The 24,195-nt window shown below is 45.3% G+C and overlaps 1 protein-coding gene across 7 annotated transcripts in view; it reads right to left on the bottom strand.

Moving 5' to 3' along the window:
* Window positions 1-24,195, bottom strand: part of SRGAP2 (SLIT-ROBO Rho GTPase activating protein 2) — a 235,092-nt gene that overhangs the window by 57,555 nt on the left and 153,342 nt on the right. For 5 of the 7 annotated variants that reach the window (XM_010991346.3, XM_010991348.3, XM_031438697.2 and 2 more), the window contains 6 exons: window positions 20,975-21,037; window positions 13,482-13,697; window positions 12,771-12,899; window positions 7,224-7,448; window positions 3,273-3,374; window positions 2,050-2,247 (listed from right to left, as the gene is read on the bottom strand). In XM_010991346.3, coding sequence (XP_010989648.1) covers window positions 2,050-2,247; window positions 3,273-3,374; window positions 7,224-7,448; window positions 12,771-12,899; window positions 13,482-13,697; window positions 20,975-21,037 — 933 coding nt within the window. The remainder of the gene's footprint in view (window positions 1-2,049; window positions 2,248-3,272; window positions 3,375-7,223; window positions 7,449-12,770; window positions 12,900-13,481; window positions 13,698-20,974; window positions 21,038-24,195) is intronic. The other 2 variants (XM_010991347.3, XM_010991349.3) reach the window with 1 other exon arrangement.

Here is a 24,195-nt window from a genome sequence, read left to right as displayed (position 1 = left end):
CCTCATTATACACAAGAAGTTTTTCTTAGCGTCTATCCCTGGTTTTTCATTCCTTTATGCTTTTACACATGCTGCTCCTGCCCCAAGGAATGCCTGTCTCCTCTCGATTCACTGCCTGATCAGTACAAAAGTCACTTGTGTGTGATGTGGCCCTAACTCAACTCATCCTGGTTGCCATTCATGCGTGAGCACGTGTGTGCACTTAAAGTTCTTTACATTTATTTTCTTAATTACAAAAATCAACCTATTGTAATTGTTTAGAAATACAGGCAGTAGAAAAGAAAGTTTTCCTTTCATATGCCTAATCCCATCAGTCCCCTCTTCATTTTATATTCTCAGCTTTCCCAGCTTATAGCACAGTGTCTGGCACATAGAAGAGCCTTAATAAATGATCAATGAACAATTTAATAATGACCAATGAATAAATTAATAGTGGTGATACATTTGCAGCATTTTTGAGCACTAACTGCAAAACAATGTGCTATATATATTTCACAAAAATGAGTGAATGAGCCAAAATAAATGTCATTTCATTCTTTCTCTTTGTAGATTTTAGTATTTTATTCATAAATTCATTTTTAAATGTTATAATTAAATGACTTAGAAAAATATTAATCATTTGTTAAATGAAAGCAGCAGATTATAAAACAACAGGCACAGCATTATCTCGTTTTTTGTAATAAAATTATAAACACATGCTCGCATACATGTGTACGCAGAGGAAAAAAGCCTAGAAGGGAATATTCTAACACTATTATCTCTAGGTATTGGGACTATGGATGATTTTTATTTTCTTCTTTTTTGCTTCACATTTCATGTAATAAACATGTTTTACTTTGTATAACAAAAAAAAGTTGGAGGAGGGTATAGCTCAGTGGTAGAGCACATGCTTAGCATGCACAAGGTCCTGGGTTCAATCCCCAGTACCTCCTCTAAAAATGAAGACATAAACCTAATTACCTCTCTCCACCCCCACCCCCCAAAATAAAAAAACAAGATAATTTTTTTAAAGTTATTTTAAAAGAATAATATTGCTAAATCACTCACTTTCAACAGTCCTCTCCAGGATTCAAAAAAAAAAAAAATCTGAAGAATTCCGAGTTTAACTAAGTGAAAAAAGATTTCTTCTTTAAAAGAGATAGCAAATCACTAGTGTTCTTAACAGAGAAGGGGCAGTGTTCAAAGAAGAATTAAGCAAATGGTTCTGGTTAGAGGAAAAATTCAATTTACTACATGCAAACTATGTTTCTTGACTCAAACACAAGTTAATTCCTCTCATTCAGAATCAGTATGCATATTCACTGGCTATATTTCATCTCACATCTGCAAACTTAATTTCTCCTTTCTCAGTTGTCAGAAGATTAGGAAATAAATTTTAGTTCAGGCAATAAATCCTACTTGGCAAATTCAAAACAACTTAATTATTAAAAAGTAGCACCAAAGATAAGCCAGCAACCTTTCATAGGACTGTTAACACTGCTTAAAAAAAAAACTGGGTCCATTTGTCTAAAAGAAGACTGGGGAGATGCATGAACAACAAAATACAATGTTTAGGAATTCTCTGCAAATCAACAATGCTGCACATTACCTCTTCCTTTGAATTTTAGCAATAATTATAAAAAATAATTTCCTATTGCCATAAATTATAAAATAGTGTGATCATATCACCTAGAAAAGACTATAGACTTTAAAAACAAGATATGTGTTAGCCAAGATATTTCAATTTAATTCCCAGTAACTCCTAGTGCTGAGAAGGAAAGTTTCAAACAAGAGCCTACCAGGCTGGTTAAAAAAGTTTTAAAACAGAAAATATTCCTGGCAGTGTACTTTGGGGCATCCTTTCTCTGGGGGGTCCCTGTTAGACATACAACTTGTAGATATTTGTGCCTTTTAAGTGTAGGGACAATCTCCGAATATGCCCAGATCCAAATCAAGATAGTCAAAGACTGCCCTGCAGACACTTGACAAAGACCCTGGGATCCAAACTGCCCTTGTGTGCTACAGTGCCTAAAAATGACCTTGAAAGGCCACCAGGCTGAGCCCCCTCACCGTGAAATAGAACTGCTCTGTCTCTTGCTGGTTGGCTCTCCTCTTGGCGATGCTGGGTTTGCTCATGAAGGTTTCTGAGACGGTGGACTTGACGGACTCCATAGAGTTGCTGTACTGGAAGCAGTCAGACACGTCAAAATCCTCGACGGTCACAATGTCCTGGATGGTCTGCAGAGTGGCCTCCATTGTCTTCTTTACCTGCCATGATAAGTAGGAGTCGACATAATGTATGAGGGGTAGGCTGCAACACAGCAGGTGATAGAGAAGCTTTGAGAAGTGGGATCAAAGTGCGCTGAGGAGGGAGGGAGGGTGCAGCTTTGTTTCCCAGGGAACGGTGCTCAGGGATCGATGAACATCACATGGACTCTGCGGTAGAGTCCTACTCTCTCCGGGGAGGACCTAAAACCCACCACCCGCTTCATGCTACATGCTTAACTTTTAAAGCCTATTTAATGTTTACTTTTAAAATTTAATATTAGTTCTTGGCTACACTGGAAGTGCTAGGGGAGAGAGAATAAAACAAATCCAAACCAACCCCACCGTAGAAAGAGCTAGTTCAAAATGTATGATGGGCCTGGGCGCACAACACCCCAGGCTCTGTTTCATGACCTTCAACAAATCAATGAACTCGTCTCCCCATTTGCAAACTATGTGGCCTATCCCCAGGCTTTTGTGATCTTACTGGGAAAAGTTAAGACTTACTGAGATGCCAGGTAAGAAGTCATGTGAGCTCAAAAGAAAGAAGCTGATAATCAATCACACTGCCTTTTTGAACTGGTTGTTGAAAGCAAATTCTCTGGGCCCAGAAGAAAGTCACCCTTTTCTAAGAGGATGGAGATGTTTGAAGTGTTAAAGTCAAAGGCCTCTGTTTATTTGAAAATGCTGGAAAAAACCAGGCATGAGGGGGTGGTTTCAGAGACACAATATTGTTCATACAGCTGCCAAGTGCCATTTTGATTAAATGTGTAAAGGGGGAGAAAAAAGCATTTTGCAAAAGCTCAAAATAGAGCCCAACCTTTGGCAATGCAAGAGCAACTTCCTGGAGTTCAAGGGCAGGATGTAGCAGAAGGGGAAAATCCAAGCCTACATTTGGTGAGGAAATGTTTGCGGACGCCCGGACATTCTCTGCATGCTCCTTCCACCTGCTCCCCGACGGGCAGCAGCAAGAGGTTCGACAGGGAAACTCAGAGGGCGGCTCTGAGTCTCCCGAACGGGAAACTCACCTCTTCATTCTCTATCTTCAGGGTGGATAAGCGAGACTGCAGTTGCTGGCATCTCTGTACCAGCTCACTCTGGACGGGCTGCTGGGCGCAGAGCTGGGAAGCCTGCCCAAAGAAAGCAACACCAGGTCAGGAAGAGGACACAGTTCTTTTGTCAGTTCCAGAGTCCCATTACAGTGACTAAAACTACTCATAGTCAAGCTGTAAAGCTCACAATTTCCATGTTAAAACCAAATCCAAAGCCAAAGTGTGTAGACCTCTCCCAGGACCAAATAGCACAAGAAAGGAATGAGGAATGAGACCTGTCTGGAAAGACTGGGTCTCTCTTTGGAGCCCATCTGCAGCCTGGTGCTTGGCGGGCAGCAGGTCTATAAAGGGCTCGTGGCTCCAAGGAAGCCAGAGTTAGGGCAGAGAGTGCCTTAGGGAGCCCTGACTTCAGATACACGATGCTTTGGCACAGTGAGGATTTCCTGCCAAAGGTCCAAGTGGCTACCTCTCTGGCCCCTCCTTCATTCCCTGCCGTACACCAGAGTGAAAGCAGGAGAGAAGTGGGTCAGGAGGCTAACTTGCTGCTGTTGGCAGCCAGCATGTGTTTATAAATCTGAGCCATGCATGAGAGCTCTGACTCAATGAAAGAACACGTGAAGCCAGGAACAGGTCCACAGGCTGCGCTACAGGGCCCCAGAGGGCAACCAGTCTTGTGGAACTTGGCATTTTCAAAAAGCTATCATTTGACTCCAGGACTTCTCCAGATCTGTGTGGGAGAGAAGTCTGCCCTTCTCCCAAGGATCACTGTCAATAAGCATCCCCCTGTGGGAAGGGATGGCTGAGCCACTGTCTCCTGATGGGGCCATGGCTATGGCATAGGCATGAGGTCACCCCCAGTTCCCAGGATGACAGATGAGGAACAGAAGGCTGGTAGATTGGGACGCAGGACCACGTGGAGGTAGCTCCTGTCACCTTGCCACCTTGTGTCCTTTAGCCTCCCATCTGCGGAGAGACATCTGGATAGAACCGGCCTCCATCTTCCCCAGCAACGAGTGGGCACATTCACAGGCCCACAGACCATTCTCTTGCTTGAAAAGACAAAAACCTCTCTTCAAATGGAGGGAGCTGGGACTTGACCTTTTCCTCCATTGGCTTTTAAGCTCTCAACCGACTTGACCTCCTCCCCCAGCTGAGAGACTGGCCTGAGCCAGCTCTCAGATCTGAAGAGAGCTGACTTCATTCTGGCTCTTGGATCAGCAGACACAATGGAGAGAGCTCGGTGGCCAGGATGGGTTAGAGCCAAGAGTGAAACTCTCTGGCTGCCTGATGTCACCGGTCAGGCATCCAGAGCCCCACGAGCCTCTGGGGGGCACCAAGAGTAGAGCCAAGCACCTCCCCCTAGTGCATCTGAGAGTGCTTGGCATCAATTCATGTGCTGAGGCCCCAGAACACCAATCAGTGTGGGCCTTGGCCAATTTCAGGGCTTCCGGTCAAAATGCCACCCGAACTTTGGCCCAAGTTCAAGGACTTCCAGGCAGCTCCCTCTTGTTGCCTCCACAGCCTACAGACAGCCCTCACTGACGGGGAGAGAAGGCTGCAGGGACCAAGAAAGACTCAGCCTCTCATCTCTTTTTATTTTCCACTCACATGAAGGCTAGGCTGAAATGCAAAACCTCTGCAAGAACAAGGACTGGCCCTGGCCCCTGCCTGGCTCAGCCGCTGATCAGCTGTACTGCACAGAGGGAGGGCCTAGGTAGAAGAGGGGACTATTGATTTTTAAAGGAACTTTGACCCAACCAGGAGGGATCATGGAAGGAAAACCACTTCCGTGCCTGTTCCTTTAAGAAGCAACAGGGCTGCTGGTGCATGCTTTGGCAGTGGTCCTCACCGGGGTGCAAGGTAATGCACTCCAGCTGTGCTCTGCAGTATGGAAATGAGGTTCTGACAGGGCTAGGACGAGGCCTGAACACCCTTCATTTGGAATCCCGCTTTATGGAGACAAGCTGCTTAGCTTAGAAGGCAATTCAGTCAACACCAGAAAATGCATCGCTCCACTCAGCTGGCCCCCCAGTTCCACTGCTTCCTGGGAAGGAATCTTAGTGGCAGCTGGAAAAGGGGCTTGGAAGATGAGTTTGACCAGAAGCCAGGGCAGGTGAGGAATGGGGCTTCCTGGGGCTTGGCGACACTCCTCCCAGCTCTTCTAATGGCCCATGCTGCCATCTCACATCCCCATCTGTTCAGACACTGACATTTCCTGAGCCACAGCAATGGGAACAAACTGTAAATGGCTTGGTTTGCCCAAGGAAGGAGAGGAAAGAAATCAGCTCCACATTTTTGTCTTTGGGATAGAAATGTCTCACTCTCCATTAGGGCCTACTGATGACAGCAGATCTGCTGGTTACACTGCAACAGTTGTCACTCTGGAGTAGGGTTTTCTAAAAAGCATCTGGATGCTAATCTTAATGGAAGAACCATTCCCTTGTTGAGAGGACATTGTTGTTGTTCTGTCACCCAGCATTCACTCCTCCTTCTTTTGGTAACTTTGATCTGACTGTCCCCTGGGGGAACCTTTCGTTCCACAACTCAGACCATGTGCTTTGGATGGGGCTCTCCCCAACTCAGGGATGCAGTGTGTGACTTTGGCATTGGCTCAGGGATAAGCACATCACCCAATCAGAACCAAGGAGACACAGTGAGACTTTCGTGAGGGCTTCTAGGAGGAAAGCAGATACTCTTTCTGCTGAACTTTAATCTACAAGGAGTTAGGCCTGGAAATACAGTCACCTTGCCCCTGTGGGATGAAAGCTTATTTGAGCAGGGGGTGGCTAGAGCTGAGCGGTACAGTGCATGCTTAGCATGCACAAGGTCCTGGGTTCAAATCCCCAGTATCTCTATTAAGAAACAAACAAAAAAACACACACACACAAATTTAAAAATGCCTATCTGAAAAAAAAATTTAAAGAAAAGAAAAGAAAGTCTATCTGAGAACAGAGCCAACATATAGGATATGGAGCAAAGAGAGAAAAATCAGTCTTGATAAAATTCCCATTCCTAAATCCAGCCATACCTGGAGATCTACCCTGAGCTCTGCTATTATGTAAGCCAATACAACCTCCTTTTAATTTAACCCATAGGTCAAATGGTGGCTCCTACCCCAGGAATAAGATTTTCTTTGATCTGCGTGCACAACCACCAGAAGAGGAACCAGAGTAATGAAAACCAAAGAGCTTCTTGCTCCTCTTCCTTAGTTTATTTAGGCCCTTCTTGTTTCAGTCATCAGAGGAGAAAAGTCCCAGGAGGGGGGGCAGGGTCCCCATGTTCATGCACCCCTGCCCGGACAGCCAGCCTCAGGTCTTCTCAGGGATGACATCTTAGCTCCTGTCCTTTCTGTAAATACACACCCTTTTTTGTTCAATACCCAAGCAAAATTACACCTTTTATCATTATCTTCTAAACCTAAGAGAATAAGTCTCCTACGGAACTCTGCCAAAGGACAAAACAGAACACCATCACCTTGCTTAGCCCTCCCTCGCCATCAAAAGCCTTTAGGATCTGGCCCCATCTCAGCTCTCACTTCTCCCAGCCTCACCACTTGGAGGCCTCCACCCCACTCTTTCCCTTTCACCTTACTGAACTGTTAGTTTCTAGAACACACTGGCTGTTTTTCACCTCCTTTGATCCTGCTGGTCCCTTTGGGTGCCTCTCCCTATGCATATTTCTGGCTTTCAACTCAGCCGACTGTAAGCTCCCTGAGGGCTCTAATCCCCAATGTCTACGGTGGAGTCTAGTGGCCAGCAGGCACCCAGGGGCTGTTTGCTGAACAGGTGGAATGGGCTTCGCCCGCCTGACAGCAAGCCAGCCCCAGGCCTCGCCCTCCCCAGAATAACATGGCCTTATAGTGCAGCCAGTCTAGGCAAGAGTGAGCTCAAGGCCCTTGGGGAGGAGGGGCTGGGAAGAGGGCCTCACCATGTCCCCCATGTGGGGCTGGAACTCAAACTTCATAGGTGGACAGAAGACATTGTTGTACATCTCCATGAGGCGCTGCTTGTCACTCGTGGCGTCCAGGTTTTCTACAGCATTCTCGATGGCATCCAGACCCTCATGCTTTGACTGCTCCAGATTCAACTCAGCCGAGAGGAAGGTGCGAAGTGCCCGGTTCAGGCTGGCATGGTAGCCTAAATCACAACACTGCTGTGGAACGGAGAAGGCACGTGAGCAAACCGAGGAGAGCCACAGGGCTCGGGGAGAGGGAGGGTGGTCCCCAGGGCAGATCTGACGGCGCCAATGAGACTAGCTGTGCAGCCGAAGGAGGCTGACCTTCTGACCTCCAAGATCTGGGTGATATTTCTCAGTTCTTGACTCCTAGTTCAAGGTGGAGGACTCCTTAGAGGACTGTGAGGTGGTGAGAAGGAAAAGGACTCATTGGGACAAAACAAAATTATTTAATCATGTTATTCAGTAAGTATGAAAGAGTTGAGAGTTAAAGGGAGTCTTTTTCTATTTTCAGGTTCCTCTGGGGATACCATTATAACAAAATTCAACAATAAAAATATAGCCTGCCACTCCTCCAGGGTTACTGTGGTTTAGTCACCGCATACCAACCACACCAGGCCATTTCGGGGTTCAGGGTCCAGAAATCAGAAGTATTACAAGCGCAGTGAATTTACACAAACTCAGAACTCTAGGTGAGGGAAGAAGAGAATGGGGGGCTGACTCTGTCCATCATCAACGTCCCACCGGCAAATTTCAACACTCTAGACAGGCCTTAGCTAGACTAGGATTTCTGCACCAAAACTCTCACCCGACAGAAACGGCATTTATAAGATCCAACATTTCTAAACATAAATATTACTGGGAAAATTCAGTCCATTTAAAGGATTCTGATTTTCTAAAGCAGAGTGGAAAAAAAAAAAAGGTCCGAAAGAGGCAACAGTAGAAAAAAAAGCACCGGACGGGAAGCCAGGCAACTTTGGAAAAGCCACTGCCCCTCCCTGACCCCATTTCCTCGATTGTAGAACGAACAGATTTGGCCAGTTCAGTGGCCAGAGCTCGAAGGTTTTGTGCCACGGCTCAGGCTGCCCTTGAGACCAGGGTTCCAGGGCAGCCCAACCTGCAGGACTTGAAGCCTCCTATCCTTGCCTCAACCAAACCAGCTCTGCTCTTTTTTTCTATTTAATATATTGGGATTCTATGTAAAGCCTGGTTTGAAGAAAGAATTCTTCTGCTAGAGAAAAGGTCTGAGAATACTTGGAACTAAATATAATCTCTGGGGCCCTCTTCAGCAGTGGCATTCTGTAACTCTGTGACAATACTCCCCCATCCCTCTCCCAAACACCTAGAGATCCAAATTCCTTGGTCATCCATTATCTTTTCTATTGCTTGAGCAGCTTTGAGATCCAGAACTTGAGAAGAAACATCAGAGAAGAATCCATGGATAGAGTAAGGCCATCTGCCTGACTGTCATTTCATTCCATATGCAGACATCAAATTAGCTCTCCCCCCAGCCTTTCCCCATCTGCATGATCACATTGGGAGCAGCCGCCATTGGGGAGGAAAAAGCACGTGATGTGTCTCCTCCTCCCAGCATCTAACAAGAAGCTCCGGGACACAGCGCCTGTGGGGCTGGGCTCCGGACTCAGTGCCAACGGCTCTGGCAGGTGCCCGGCTGCAGCGGAAGAACAGCAGTTACAGCTTAACTAGAGGCGGAGGATGGAAAGACATTAAATTCAGTTGAGAGGGAAGAGCAAATGAAAGCTAGACAAAAGCCGCTGATTAGAGGCTGCACGTGCAGGGGCTCCTCCTCCTCCAGGAGGTACTGCTGGTCTTGCCAAGTTGCCCTTGAACCTATCAACCTTCCTAACTAGCTCTATGTAGACCTTGATGATGAACTGCATGCCTGTAAGTCTAATGAACAGAAGTAATGCTGCCTGCAGAGCTGAGTAAGTGCAGGGATGGGGCGGGTGGTGGGGAGCTTTTCAGCGCAGAAGAGAATTAGCGGGAGGCAGGCTTCATAACCTTTACATATTTTTGGTAACTCCCCTTTCCTTTCCATTTTCACCACCTCTACCCTAATTCATACCCATCATCTTACAGTGCTGTCTGCTTCACTGTCCTAAAATATGGCTTTTTTATGCCTACTCCCCTGCTGAAGAACTTATGATAGCTCTCATTTTTTTCTAAAGCAACTTCCACCTTCCTCAGTTGGGAAATTTCAAAATGCTTCTCTTTACTAAGCGTGCTTACTATATGCCAGTGTGCTGAGTGCTTTACGTACATGTTACATTTTAATCTACATAGTAACTGCAGTGAGATTGATATTATTTTATTATTTGATTTATTTGGGGGGAAACAATTAGGCTATTTGTTTATTTATTGATGGTGGTACCTGGGATTGAACCCAGGACCTCATGCATGCTAAACAAGCACTTACCACTGAGCTATATGTCCCATCCCACCCCAGAGGCTGGTATTGTTTTAATTTTCTCGGCTAGAAAGCTGAGGCTCAGTGAAATTAAGCAAGGTCAACAGTCAGAACAAAGAGTAATCTGTCTTCAGTCTGACCATCTAACATCATCTCCCTCTGTTTTCTTTCTTCTGCTGGAATCCAATGACATCCTCTTTGTTTAGGGTCACACATTAGAAAACAGCAGTTCCCAAATCAGCTGTATGACTGCGAGCAAGCGACTTACCCTCTCTGAGCCCCAGATGGGGATAACACCAGCCTCATAGGTTGTTGTCAGCTGGATATATACTTACATACACCTGGCACCCTGCAGACACTTAACAAACACCAATTGTCAATATCCCCTAGTCCCCGGACTTTCAGCTCCCACCCTCCTCTCTGCCTGAAATGTTTCTCACTCCTCTCACCTGCTGGAATTGGACCCAGTCTTCAAGATCCAGGGAAAATCCCCAGCCTTTGGGAAGCCAGCCAGGCCCACGACCCTGGCATATATTGACCCTGGCCTCCACTCAGGATGACATTCATTTGCAGCCCTCACGTGACATAGTACACACTCCCTCATTCCGTGACTCGCCACGTCAAATCACTCCAACCAGAAGGCAAGCTTCACACAGGGGGTGTGGCCAGCATCTTATCCCTTCTTTGCATTCCCTCACCATTAGACCTTGCTCATAGTAGGCATTTAATAAACATTAGTGGATTGATTGATGCCAGATTCTAGCGTCTCAGGAAATAATCCACTTAGGTTGAATACTGATCCAAGTCAAGTGGGCAGATGTGGCGACTGAAGCCTTTTGTTTTGCTCACTCTGGATGGCCTGTAGAAGACACGGAGCTTTTTCAGGCCAGTCCACTGTCTCTATTATACAATTGCTCTATAGCTCCTCTGTGCCAGTGCGTGGGGGTCTGACTCACAACGTGCCCTCTGGCTCCTCTATGCCTCCAGCCAACCAGGGAGATTCGGAATAGGTTTTCCAGAGCCTTGGCTACCCGCATACCTGAAAGGCTAACAGCCAGAAACGGAGGTTTCAGCAAAGAAGCAATTTCTCGCAAGGTTAGGTAAACAAGATTTGAATATTTCATCCTGGTTCCCAGTAGAATCTCAGTGAGAAGAGGCAGCGCATTATTCTGCTCACAATGGAGACAAAGTATGTTTTTCCACGGCTTCCGATGAGTTCTGTGGCCATGCTGGCCTCCCCTGGCCATTTCTGGGTTATATAAATGTTTGATGAAAACTCTCTCAGGGGAAATAAAATTTTTATAAGAATTTAATGATAGCCCATCCAGGTGTGTGATGAGTTGAGTTGACAGCTCATTAACCCTTTACCAGCTGATATCCTCACCCTGAGACTCTAGAGGAGGCCTAGAAAAGAAATATGGATGTTTCTCAACACCCACTTCAAGTCCATACAGAAGGGGGAAAGAATTGCCCTTAAAATTTCCCATGGAGAAAGCTGAGCTCCTGCATGTCTGACTTGGGTGCACATGGTGTCACAGTCTTTACCCGTGTACACAGCACCCACACCATTCCAGCTATGCGTGAGGACAATGCCCTGTTCTTCATTCATCCAGGAGGGTGGGGAGAGCCATATTCCAAAGAGCCAATGGTTCTTAGACTGTATCTAAAGTCCCTTCAGAATGTCCTCTTGGCCTGAAGTCAAGGTTTTCCTGGTGTGTGTCAGATGACTCACATGGATTCCTTCAGCCTGAGTTTAAATCTTATACGATATTATATAAAAAGAAGTCAAGGGCTAGTCCTTGACTAGCTATGGACTGGCATCGACAAACATCCCTTCTCTCACTTATCCTTAGCACACACTGAGCTTCAGCACCACCAGGAAGGAGGCAGAATGGCGTATATAACACAGATGGCGAAGGACTGGAACAAGATTCATCCCAAGTCTTGGAGCAAGTTCTGGACGCTGCGGAGCTCAGAATGCCAAGGTACCCAGGCTCCCCACTCACCCCTGCTCTAGCTGTTGGTTCACTGCCAAAGCATCCTTTTGGCCATTTTTACAACAACAGATCAACCAGAAAAAGGAAGAAACTACCGACACATGAAGTAACATGAATGAAGCTCAAAAACATCACGCCGGGCAAAAGAAGCCAGACATCAAAAAGTATACACTACATACAAATCCCATCTTTGTGAAATTCTACAACAGGCAAAACCAATTCATGGTGAAAGAAATCAGGAGAGTGGTTGCCTCGGGGTGGGGGACTGACTGGGAAGAGAAAGAGGAACTTTCCGAGGTGATGGAAATATTCTAAATCTTGACAAAGATGTAGGTTACAAGGATGGAGGATTCAGCACAATCCTTGCAATTTAACACTTAAATTCAGTCATTGTTTGTAAATTACATTTCAATTAAAACAGTACTGAAAGGCACAAAGAAGGGAAAAAAATCTTGGCTTATGTGATTTCAAAACACCTACTCACAAGGGGCTGTGGATTGTGAGTGACTAGCAGTAGCCCCTCTTGTCCCCTGAGGTCAGGGTTTTGCTTAAAGGGGAGGGGAAGCTGCCCTAGGGGCAAAAGAAACAGAAAAGCACAAACCTGCAGCAGAAGTGTGGCGGACCGCACAGTTGGATTTTTTTACCAAATGAGAGACAAATAACAGAAACTGAGCATAAGAAAGAAGTGATTGTCTTCGTCATGCTGAGAACAAGTCCTCTCTCCCAACAGTGAGGAGCTGTTTCTCAGGGGAGAAAGGATCCTATCCAGGGCTCTGACCTCCCCTGAAGGACAATGTTCAGATTGGCATCAACAAGCAGAGAGAACAAAGTGGTACCCGAACAGAGATCAGGGCTCCACTTCCCAAGGAGGCGATGACTCCCAGGGCTTTAAGAAGCTGAAACCTACTGAATCAAAGAGCCCTAGCTGAAGGGAGACAGAAATCTGTGTAGTACATGGCAAGCCCCCGAGAGGTCAAGGCCACCATCTTCATAACCGTTCTCAAAACGCTCCAAGATGCCTGAGCATCAGAACTAGGGGACCCTTGACCAGATCTTCAAAACCAGATCTTTGTGCCCCTGACTTTAAGCACTTACATCAATAAGGTCGGACAGGTCATGGATGTAGTACTTGAAGACAGACGCATTGGTTGCCTCTAAAGCCAGTAAGTACTCATTCCGGGCTTTAATGGCCTTCAGCTTATTCTCCGTGTACTTGGCTTGGCGCTGAAAACAGAACACAAGTTCAGTTTTACTTTTCTTTTTTTAAGGGGAGACTGTTCTCTAAAAGATGAAAGTACAGTTCATTTGAGAACCACAACTGTGCTGCTACTCCCTCTGCGCGTCTGCCTTAAATTGGGTTCTAATTCTGTTTAATGAGATTCAAGGGCACAATGTAGATCAACCCAGGAAAGGTTAATGAGGCTCCCTACTTTAGATGCGTGTCCCACTTTGGTTCTACGTGCAAATTCCATTCTCCATCCTTACACCACCGCCCTGAAGGAGACGTCACTCTATCTGCCTCTGAACACCTGACATCTGAAGCCAAACCCTATCCCCTGTCCCTGGCTTGGGAAAGGTGACTACTATTTCCTGTTTATCTGCTACAGGTCAAAAACTTGGAGCCCACATGCCCAAGTTTTCCCAATACCTAGGATTTCTTCTGGGGCAGGTAGTAAGGTCACTAGGCACCTAAGGAACCCAGAGCTTCCTTGTTCTGCTCTCCATAGCGCCTACTGGGAAACTCCCAGCAGTTCTGACTTCCGGAGTGTTCCTCCCCAGCCCCGACAGTTGCCAGAGCGTCCTCACCTTTTCCTTCATCTTCTCAATCTTCTTCACTGAGCTCCTCCGGACATGCTTCTCCTCAATGCGGACATTGGAAGTGGAGTCAGGGGAGCGTGGGGTCTGCCGGTCCTCCTGCTTCACGGATTTTCCAATTTGCTTCTCCTCCTGCTTCTCCGCCTCCTTTAGCTTGCTCTGAGCACTGATGCTGTCGGCATTGTACATGTGATATGTCTTCATGACCTGCAAGACACCCCCCGCCCCCACCCCCAGAGGTCAAGCCAATGGGGTCAGTTCTCTGCTTTACAGACTAACAGACTCAGCTGGACCTCTCCCCCATAAAGCCACACCCTCATACCCTTAAGGGCAAAACTCATACATGTTTGGTTCAGCAAACTTTCTATATGAAAGACCACTCCAAAGCACAGGAAAGCAGTATTTGAACTGAGCCAACATGTCATATTATTAAAATGATTTCATGTCTTCTACGATGTACAATGTACTTATATTTATTAACATTTGTAAGCACTTCTCTTTTACATTGACCAAGCGATTTCTACCACTTCAGTCATCTCACAATACCATGATAGGAAGTACCACCACCCAGATCCCAAAAGCAAAGCCTTCCTGGGATGGTTGGGACCCTCAGGAGGTCGGCAGAGCACGCAGAGCAGCATATGCTTTTGAGACTTTCAGATATAAAATGGGGAAGAGGAACAGCTCCAAAACGTTTCTACTGGCCTCCCATCCGGGGGGTTCTGTCTGGTCTGCTTTATCCGGATCAAACACCCTCTCTCACAGCAGCTGCCTCGGGGTGGGGGACAAAGTACCATTCACTGAGCACGCAGTACACCCTGGCTTTGTGCCCAGTGCTACCCACGCATTGTCTCACTTCCTCCTGATGGCCATCCTGCGACCTAGACACCAACCCTATGGAGATTGTATGTAACCTGCGGAAAAATTCAGGTAAGGGTCTGAGAAGGAATAAAATCCACATCAAGTGAAACTGGCGTTGCCACAGGAAGGAAGGAGAGGATACAATTTTCCATCAAAGCAACTGTCTGGGAGTCTAGTCCCTTTTCTTACCGAGGAGGCTAGAAGCCTGGAACTTGCGTTTGTTTCCTCCCAAACAGACTGCTTCTGCCTGCTGGAGGGCTTGCTTCCACACAGGGAGCCTCTGCTCTAACTGGAAGTTAGAAATGTCTGATCAACAAGCCACTCAGGCCGAAGGTCGAGAGTGCTGGCGTTCTGATGCCACAGGGGAGAATTAGAGAGTGCAGGAGCTGGGGTGTATGTCCGTAGGGGGAAGGGGGACTGAACAGAGGAGAGCAAGGGCGTGATACGAACAATAATCTCTACCACTGAGGACATGCTGGGTGTCAGGGACCTGATGTACGTCACCTCTTTTAATCTTCACGACAAGTCTATGAAAGACATGTCATTATTTCCACTTTTAAAGATGAGGAAACTGAGGCTCAAAGAGGTGAACTATCAAGCTCAAGGTCACACAGCTAGTAAATGAATCAGAATCAGGATTCAAACCCAGGTTTGTCAGAAGACAAAGTCCACATGCTTGGCCACTAAACACCGATGTCTCTCCTCTGCACAGGACCAGGGCTGGATTAGTTGGGAGGAAAGGCTAAATTTAGTCACTAGAGGCTTAAAAAGAGAATCCGGTTTCATTTATGGACTTGAGTGAGAGCAGCAGTCTCAACTGGGGGCTAATTTGGCCCCCAGAGACCAATGCTGGAGACATTTTTATTGTCACAACAATGATCTGGCCTCAAATGTCCATGGTGCCAGGGTTGAAGAATCCTGGGTTAGAGGGATTTTGTGGGTACATTCATCCCTGAGTGGGAAGTGGAGGAAGGAGCAGAGAATAGTGGGACATTGACAAGATCAAAGGACTTTAGAGTTTCAATAATTTCTCATTTTAGCTGCAGAATGCTTTAAATCAGCTTCACCTTATTCAGAACCTGACATCATTTCTCATAAGTATAAGATCTACTCTGTATATTCTCTACATGGGAGAAGAATATTTAACAGCCAACAGCATTAAAAAAAGATCTTCAAAGAGTCTTCCAGGTTTCTAGGTGGACTAAGAAGCAAGAAAAAGTTATCTATTATCTGATTGAAGAAGGGAAGACAGGAGGCTCCTTTTTCTCTTTTCACCTGAATATGACCAAGGGATTCAAAAAGTCTGAGTAAACAGTTGTAAAAATGAGTTGATTTTAAGAAAATGATTTTGTATTTCATAAAGATGCATAATAAATGAAGAGGAAACACCGTGAATGAACATGAGAGGCAAAAAACAAAAGGGCTCAAAAGAACAGTGTTGACAAGACAACAAATGAAGTAACAAAAATCAACGATTTATATTGTTCCTTTCCCCTAAAGAACTCTTTTTAAAAGGGTAAAAACACTGTCTCGTCTGAGAAACTATAAATTCCCAAGGGTAAGCACCACTTCCTCTTCTGTGTTTTCCTTTCTTCTCCATAGTTAAGAAATATGTCATGTACACAGTGATAGTTTTACAATCAGTGTGGTCACCCAAATGACTCAGTGACACTGAATCTCTCCTCTGTGAAAATACAGAAGTATAACTAGTGTCCTCCAACTCAAGAGAAAGCTGAGGTAACCTGAGGCTGAAGCTTGAGTAACTGATGTCAAAACAATTGGAGAAATAGGGAAATCAACATAGGAGTTGGAGAAATATACAGTGAAGCAAATACAAACTAGGGGGAAAACTCAGAAGTCTAAATTCTCAGTTCTACAAAGGAATTCACTTTACTTTGAAAAAACTAAATATTGAATTCATGCCTTTAGCTCTGCTCCCTCCCCAAGCCACACTAAAACAACAGAAAAGAGTTTTTACTTGATTATTTTTTTAGGTATAAACTGAGAAAAACATGAAGAATGAAAGCAGAAGATGAAAAGTAGGGAGGCAAGTGGTAACTGACCTACTGAATCCTAAACCAAAAGGCGGGAGAGCCAAGAAGAAACCAGACTTGTACCACAGAAGCCCTCAGAGGAACTGGTGGCAGTGGGATGAAGGTGGAGCTAAAAACAAGAGAAACTATTGAGTGCCTGAGAACAGTTAGACTCCCAGATCCCATCCCCTTCCCCTCTGTAGTGGAAGACTAGAGGTTTATTTTCTTAGGGAGTATCTGTGGACCGAGGACACCAGGCTCAGCTGAGGACAGGGGTACTGGCCTTAAAAACAAGAGGATGAACTGACAATTCTATGCTGAATGTTGAGATGGCCAGGCCTCTTCACAACTCAACCCCTAGACATAGGCAGGAGGTCAAAAGAGACTTATCTAGGGAATCTGCCCATCTAATATAAAAGACCTAGAAATATTGCTATCAGGGCTTCCCCTAAGGAAACAGTCCCGTCAGATTACCCTCCAGTAAAGACCACAGTTGACCCAGAACTTCCAAACAGCTTTTTAGTGTCTCACTTTAAAATATAAGCAGGCAGTTAAAGATTACCAGACATTTAAGGAAAATATCTCATGTAAAAGACCAAGACCAAAACAAGCAATTGAGAGGAAACAGAAAGTATATAGAAAGAAGAAAACTTCAAAACTAATCCATCAATAATATCCCTAGAGAGATCAATGAGAAGTGAAAAGACCCTGCATCATGAGACAAGAGCAGGGTACAACAAAAAAGGGACATTTAGAGAACAATAAAAGAGCTCTCAGCAATTAAGATTCAATTCAAATCTCTCTCCAAGGAGCCTGACTTCATGCCGCCACCCTGTGTAGACATGGGAAGAGTCACCACTTCATATTTTACTTACAGCTTTACTTTTCTGTCTCTTCTATTCTATTAAAACTAAAGGCCCCGAGTTCAGGGACATTTCTTCTATGTTTTTGTATCTCTAGTGCCAAGTGCAGGGGACAAGCAGGCAAACAGAGTTGGGGGACTATTAACTGACATTGTTTCAAAGGAGCAGGTGCTCAGTTCCAGTCTGAAGTGGTCCCGCAGACAGCTGCTGCACCAATTCAAGGGAACACATATTCAGGGGGAGGACAGATGCATAAAACCTCTAGGGCAACAACAGCTCCGGGGTCCCAACACCTCTTCTTTCTCAATTCTAGGGCTTCCTTGACTCTCCTACTCAGCCAATCCACGTGGCTTCAGTGCCCCCGTGTACATTCCTTCCTGTGGGAGCTTGCTGGGCTTTTCCAGATACAGCCTCTGAGCCTAACTGAGGCAGAGAATTCTGGAGTTCTCTGGGAAGCAGTGTCCTCTGACTTCAAAGGCATTCCTGATGCATCAGTCAGAAAATGAAGACCACTTATGCCATGGCCTACAAACTAGCCAGCCCATTATGGGGTAAAAAACACGTGGAGGGGAACGCTCACTGGGACTGCTCTCTGAAGAGCAGCTGCGGCAAGCGGCCCCCGGCACAGAATGCCAAGGCAGGAAAATCAAAGGCCCTTCAGGCAGAAAAAAAAGGGGGGTAACAGGGGCAGCTGGCCACTCAGGATGAGAGTCTGGGCCTCTTGTCCGAAGGCATCTTTATCTGGGAACACCTGGGTCCTGCCCTTTGGATCAAGGTTCAAAAGTACCTAAATTATCAATCTGTAGGTAATCAGTCTCCCCAAAAGAGGTATCTGTGGGCAGGAAGGGCAGATACCTGGTAAGAAGAGCATTGAATATGGTGGGTTCCTTGCATTCTTGGTTTCCTTTATCCCGTGCCCACAAGCAACTTCTATTGCTCAGGGAGCTCCTTCCCAGAGATCAAATAGGGGGAAGCTCCTTATAAGAAGCTCTTCCTTGTTCTCTTAACTCCTTTGAGGGGGAGAGAGGCAGAGAGACAATATACAGCAAGTATCTCCCCAAAGCCAGCATACAATAGTCCTCAGTTCCTACTTGATGAAACCACTGTCCCGTGCAGGATGACCGATCATCCTGGCTTACTCAGGACTTTCCCAGGTTCAGCAATGAAAGTTTCAGGTCCCAGGAAAGCCTTCAGTCCTAGGCAAACCGAGGTAGTCAGTCACCCTAATGCCATGGTGCCTAACTCAAGACCAGTCCTACACTTATCTCCCCTTCCAAAAGAAACAACTCATAATTCTACTCTATGAACTTCCTAATGGCCTACAGAATCTGCAGACTCAGCAGACTCTTAACTATGATGTGATATTTCATGAAGTATGACTCCCCCAAACCCCCACCCCCCAGGAAACGGAGATTCCAGGAGCACCCATCTCCTCAAGCTCACATAGCTGGTGGAGACTGGGTAGAATCCAGGTTGTCCAATTCAAGAGATTCTAATCATTAGACCAGAGTTTTTCAATCTTGGTACTACTGACATTTTAGTCCAGATAATCCTCTGTTGTTGGGGGCTGTCCTGAGAATTATAAGATTTCAGTTGCATCCTGGCCCCTAGCATCCTCTACTCTAGTTGTGACCACCAAAAATGTCTGCAGACATTTTCAAGTGTCCTCTCAGATAAAAAAATCACCCTGCTTGAGAATCACTGCACCAGACTGTTCTGCCTTCTCTGGAACACTGCCTTTCCAGTGTTTTCTACTTTTTTTTTTTTTTTTTTTTTTTTTGCCTCTTCCCATTGCTTACTAGAGGAAAATCTCAAATTTTTATTTTGGCCTTGGACAGATGATAAGAGTGGGTACCAATTCACCTAATGGAAGGGGACACCGTGCCCAGTTTGCACACCAGTGGGAAGACTTTACACTCTGCACTGATTGTGGCCTGATAGTGGCCCGTGAAGTCCTGGCCACATTGGACTGCCTGAAGACTGCAGCCTGAGGTGACAGCTCAGCCCTCCTCAGATCAGAGCAGCAAGTTCCAGGGTTTTCTTTCTCATTCCAAGACAATTATGTATGCATGCATGTACGTTTGTTTGTTTATTTATTTATCTATTTACTTATTTTTAATCACAGCACATTAGGAAATGTAGGACTCTGAGTAAAGCTAACAAACCCCTAGGACCTACTCTTCTGCTGCTGCCTGAAGTCCCACTGCAGAAGTGGCCCACTGGATCTGAGTTGGTTTGGGGTTTACTGATTATTCATCCTACTCCTCTCCAGAAATAGCAACAGCAGAGGCCCAAGATGCTTACGGGAAAATAAAAGGATTCATATAATGACTCCATGTGTCATTTTCTATCTTAGCGAATTATCTGCCAGGAGAAAGGAGTCATAGCTCTTCTTGGTGCCTAGATGACGCTCTAAAACTAAAGAGCAGAAGTAAAGCATTTAAAAGACCAGGGGGTTCAGAAAACTCATCCAATCTGAAAATGGTTCACATCAACATGCTTCTATTTTTAAAAAGCCTTAACTTCATTTGAAAGAAATGAAAACTTGGGAGCTAACCAAAGGGAAGCATCTATCTATCTACTTGGCTTCAGAGCAGAAGAGTCACAGAGCAGAAACTGCAAACAAACTGAACGTCACTGGAGACATAGCTGTTGACCACTCTACCCTATTTATTGCTTAACAGTTGCCATGACAAAAGTGGCCACACCTAGGCTTTTGGATCAAGAACATGGAATTCTCTGATCCCAAATGCTTGTGATGCATATCACCACTGCCTGTCTTCCTGTGAATTAAATTAAAAAAAAAAAAAAAAAAGAAAGAAAGAAAAAATGCAATGGATAAGCAAGTAAACACAGGAAATCAATTTCACCTCCAAAATAGGACAGGGCAACCCTGGAGAAGGACACAAAGGCCTGGCACAGCCCAGCTGGAGAAGGGTCCCTGAAAGGCTTTAGCTGCACAATCGAAATACTCCCTGTAGGGCAGCAGGAATTTCCTTGGGGGGGGGGGTGTTTTGACTGTAATTAACGAAACACAGCTGGGGGAGAAACCACCACGACCACCTCCCAGTGCACGAAGAAACATACATCAGCCACAGGCATCACGTGCTTGAAACGCCAGTCATTTCAGAACAGATCGTGTTTTTTGCTCCAAACCAAAGCCTGGCCCTTTCACTGAGGTTTGACCTTTATAAAACCCCAGGAGTCGAGGCAATGCGCTCTCTCCCTGAACTGGTCCCTTATCTTAGGGGCATTTAAGACCCTGTACTTCCCTCTAAAGCAACTGCTCTCGTCTCAAACCAGTAGATCAACCTGAGAACTGATGCAAAATTTTGAACAATAGATCCTTTCCAACGGAGCACATTATTATTCATGCGACAATGCAGGCTAGGTTCCCTGCCATTAGGTTTGGGGTCCCTGGTTTGCTGCTAATGGGGGTCAGCTGTGCTGGTGACTGAGGCCTTAGCAGGTCTCTGGCAACTCCCAAATGAGGCCAGAGTTAGCCTGTACAGCTGAAAAGGGATCTTATTTTGAGAAAGCAGTTTTTGGCTCCTTTTAGTTTGAAAATAAGAGTGTGAAAAAAGAGGTGGGTGAAGTCATCCCCAGTGGGGACCATGCACTGTCCTCAACCTCAGCTCAGTGCTGTTGCTGACGTGACTATGGCCACAAGCTGCCAAATGCTGCTTCCCTCTGCTTATTAAAGAGCCAAGCAACCCATCTGATTTACCGAGTAGAGCTCATTCAGGACCTTCATCAAATCATCTTGGAGCTGCTGGCCAACTTCTTTACTCTGCAAGGAAAGAGAAATGAAGGTTAATTGGGAAACAGAAGGAGGGAGGAGGGGGCAGCAAAGGCAAGGGCAGCCCTGGCTCTACAAATAACACAGACTCAATTAAGACCCATTATTTAACCCAGCAAATCAGATAACCACTCTGATCAGACCAAATTATGGTCAGATTACCCGAAGAGTTTTAATAAAGTGAAACGCGCCCCTTCACTAGCCTAGCAAAGGCAATCATGTGGAGGAAAATGGGTTGCAGCCTTTGATTTTTCAATTGGTCCCCGAAGAGCAGGCCTGAAAGCCACAACCTGCTTGGCAACTGTTGTTGGGTGGAACAAGCTTTCTTGGATACTTGCAGTCAAGCATTGCTGAGAATTGTGGCAGAAAGTAAAGATGGGAAATAGGATGAGAAAGGCATATGTACATAAACATCCAAGAACTTCAAAGTAACTGACTGAATAGAAACCTACAAGCAGGAAGGAGTTATACCTCTTACTTGCTTTATTTCTATCCCAAACTCCCAAGGCAGTGTTACCTCAACGATAACTGGTGGCTAGCATCACTTAATTCTGATAATACATGTTAAGGGGTCTCCAACTGGTTAACGTTAAGCAGTGGTGGCTCTCAGGTTCTTTGCTGCTGCTGCCCAGGGCTGCATCTAACTACACAGAGAGAGAAGGGCAGAAGAGAGGAGAATAAGGAAGCAGGAAGGAAATAAGAGCCATGCCTTTGATACTGCGTGTTTGATGCCAAGCCCGAGGGAGTGGGGCATAAACCTGATCGGCATCCCTGGGTCATGGAGGGGGGAAGCCCTGGTTTTCTCTTCTGCCAGCTCCTCCTACTTCTTTCCTACTAAAAATCAGATACCAACAATGCCCTTCTAATGGAAGGTATAGTTCTACCCCCTGGTACAGCTCAGCCCCCAGGCAAAGAAAGGGAGAGGTCTTGCATGTCAGAAATACAATCATTTTAAGATCTTGCTTTTTTCAAGATTACAAAGGCAGTATATGTTTATTGCGATAAATAAGAAACCTGTAGAAAACCTCAAAAAAAGAAAAAGTAACCCTTAATTCCTACCCCTAAGAAGTCATCACTCTAGACTTTGTTACATATTTTTCTAATCTTCTCTCTACGATTTTGATCGAATTGAGGTTGCATTATAGACACTGTAACTTATCCACTTAAACATATGTTGTGAACATTTCCCTATGTATTATTCTTCTATAACATTATAATAGGTTATATTGATGTAGCTTCTACTCTTGGACATTTGCTTTGCTTACACATTTTTATAATAAAACATGCTGTATTTAATTACTTTGTGTATAATCTATGCACACACCTATCATTATTTCCTCTTAGAAGTAACATTGCCGAGTCAAAGACTAATAATTTAAACCATTAAATTGCCCTTGAGAAAAATTGTACCCATTTAGATACCGCCAGAAGCATATAAGAATGTTTTTGTTACTTTTTTATCTTGACAATTTTACATGGTATCTTATTTTAATTTGCAGTCCTTTGATTCTAGTGAGCCTAAACTTTTTTTTACACATTTCAGTCATTCTCACTTTTCTTTTATGCTTTGCCATTTTTCTATTAAGGAATACAGAATATAAGATATGTGTGACCTTTGTCGTGAGCTGACATGAAATTTTACACTTAGTAGTGTGGAAAGGTGTGGAAGGAGTCCTGAATTAGCAATCACAAGACTCTCCTATTTCCAGCTCCTTCACCATCATGAAGATAACATTGGACAAACTAGTCCATCTCTCTGGACCTCTGTTTTCCTTTCCATAAAATTAAAGTCTGTTTTAAACATTCCTAAGTTCTTTTCCAACCTCTGCCATTCTACAATTCTTCATGATCTTTTGTCTGGCTTCTTGAGTCCGTATTAGATTCCAACACCACCCAATTCCATCTACAGTGGGTTGGCTTCCCTCCACAGGGTAAAAGATAATGAGCAAGTTCTCCCCAGGGACCGGGATGCTCTACAAAATGGATGTTTTCCAGAGTATGCCAGTCTTAAATTCACTATTCCCCAGTGACTCTCATTCAATGCCCTCAATCATTGGAAGAAGCCTCAAGAGGATGTGCCTTTCTTCTAGGATCTCACAAACCAGCCTCTCCTTCCCATCATGAGGAGAGCCGAGCTCCACTGAAGCAGCAGAGGTCTAAGGAGGTGAAGTGAGGCGAAATGACTCGCCAACCAGCCCCAGCGTCAGCAACAAGGCCAGGAAGTGACCAGAGTATCACTTCCAAACACCCTGCCCTCCAGCCTCCCATCCTCCCTTACCACCTCCTCATCTTCAAACGGCAGAGATTCCAGGAGAAAGCGCCCATTCCTCTACTCAGCTGCTCACCCATGACTTAAATAACGTAGCCCCCAGAGGAGGTGGGACGGGAAGGGGGAGAAAAAGCATAACCAATAAAATAGCAATTAAGCTTGGGCAGATGTTTCCTCTCCCATACTGATTAGTTGGAAAAGGACCGACTCAACTATTATCCCTGTTTATTTGAACAGGCTGCTGAAGTGATTCTGACTTACTGTCCCTCTGGCTGAGGGCTGGGCTGGGAACACACGTGTTGCTAGCCGGTTATAGTTCTGATAAAGCCCCCCAGTAATCGGGTGCAATTCTGACTCAACGAGAAGGGCAGGAAATAGCCTGTACCTCTCCTTTCACGGATATAAAAGGCCACCGTTCTCTGCTTCAGAAACCTTAACTGTGTGCCTCTGGGGGCAAGCGTGGCCCCAGCGACCCAAAAAGGGCTTCTGTGCTGGCTGCCGCTGTGGAGCTACAAGGAACCCCACCCAAAGACAAGGGGGACATTTGTTCCTGGGAACAACAGGACCTGATGAGGCCGAGTCCATGACAATGAAGACTGTGGAGACTTTCCGTTTCCTATAAAAAACAGCAAGGGTTTCTAGGCAGGGAAGAGAAAGAGAATTTACAGAGCAGTCCTTGTGCGCTATCACCCAGCCTGCATCTCTTTTCTTTAAAATTTCTTGGAAGAGAATGAATCATCTAAACATCGCAGGAAACCAAATAGAAGTCGAGGGAAAAAATTACTTTGGGCAAAGTTTTGCTCTATTTAAGAATGTTTGCATAGTAATCTTTGCCTGGAAAAAAAAAAGATGCCTAAATTTAGATGAGAGATGTGGCACA

The sequence above is a fragment of the Camelus dromedarius genome, chromosome 21, assembly GCF_036321535.1.
Source record: "Camelus dromedarius isolate mCamDro1 chromosome 21, mCamDro1.pat, whole genome shotgun sequence".
Classification (NCBI taxonomy): domain Eukaryota; kingdom Metazoa; phylum Chordata; class Mammalia; order Artiodactyla; family Camelidae; genus Camelus; species Camelus dromedarius.
The sequence above is the reverse complement of the archived record's forward strand: the minus strand, read 5'-3'. Positions and strand labels throughout refer to the sequence as shown.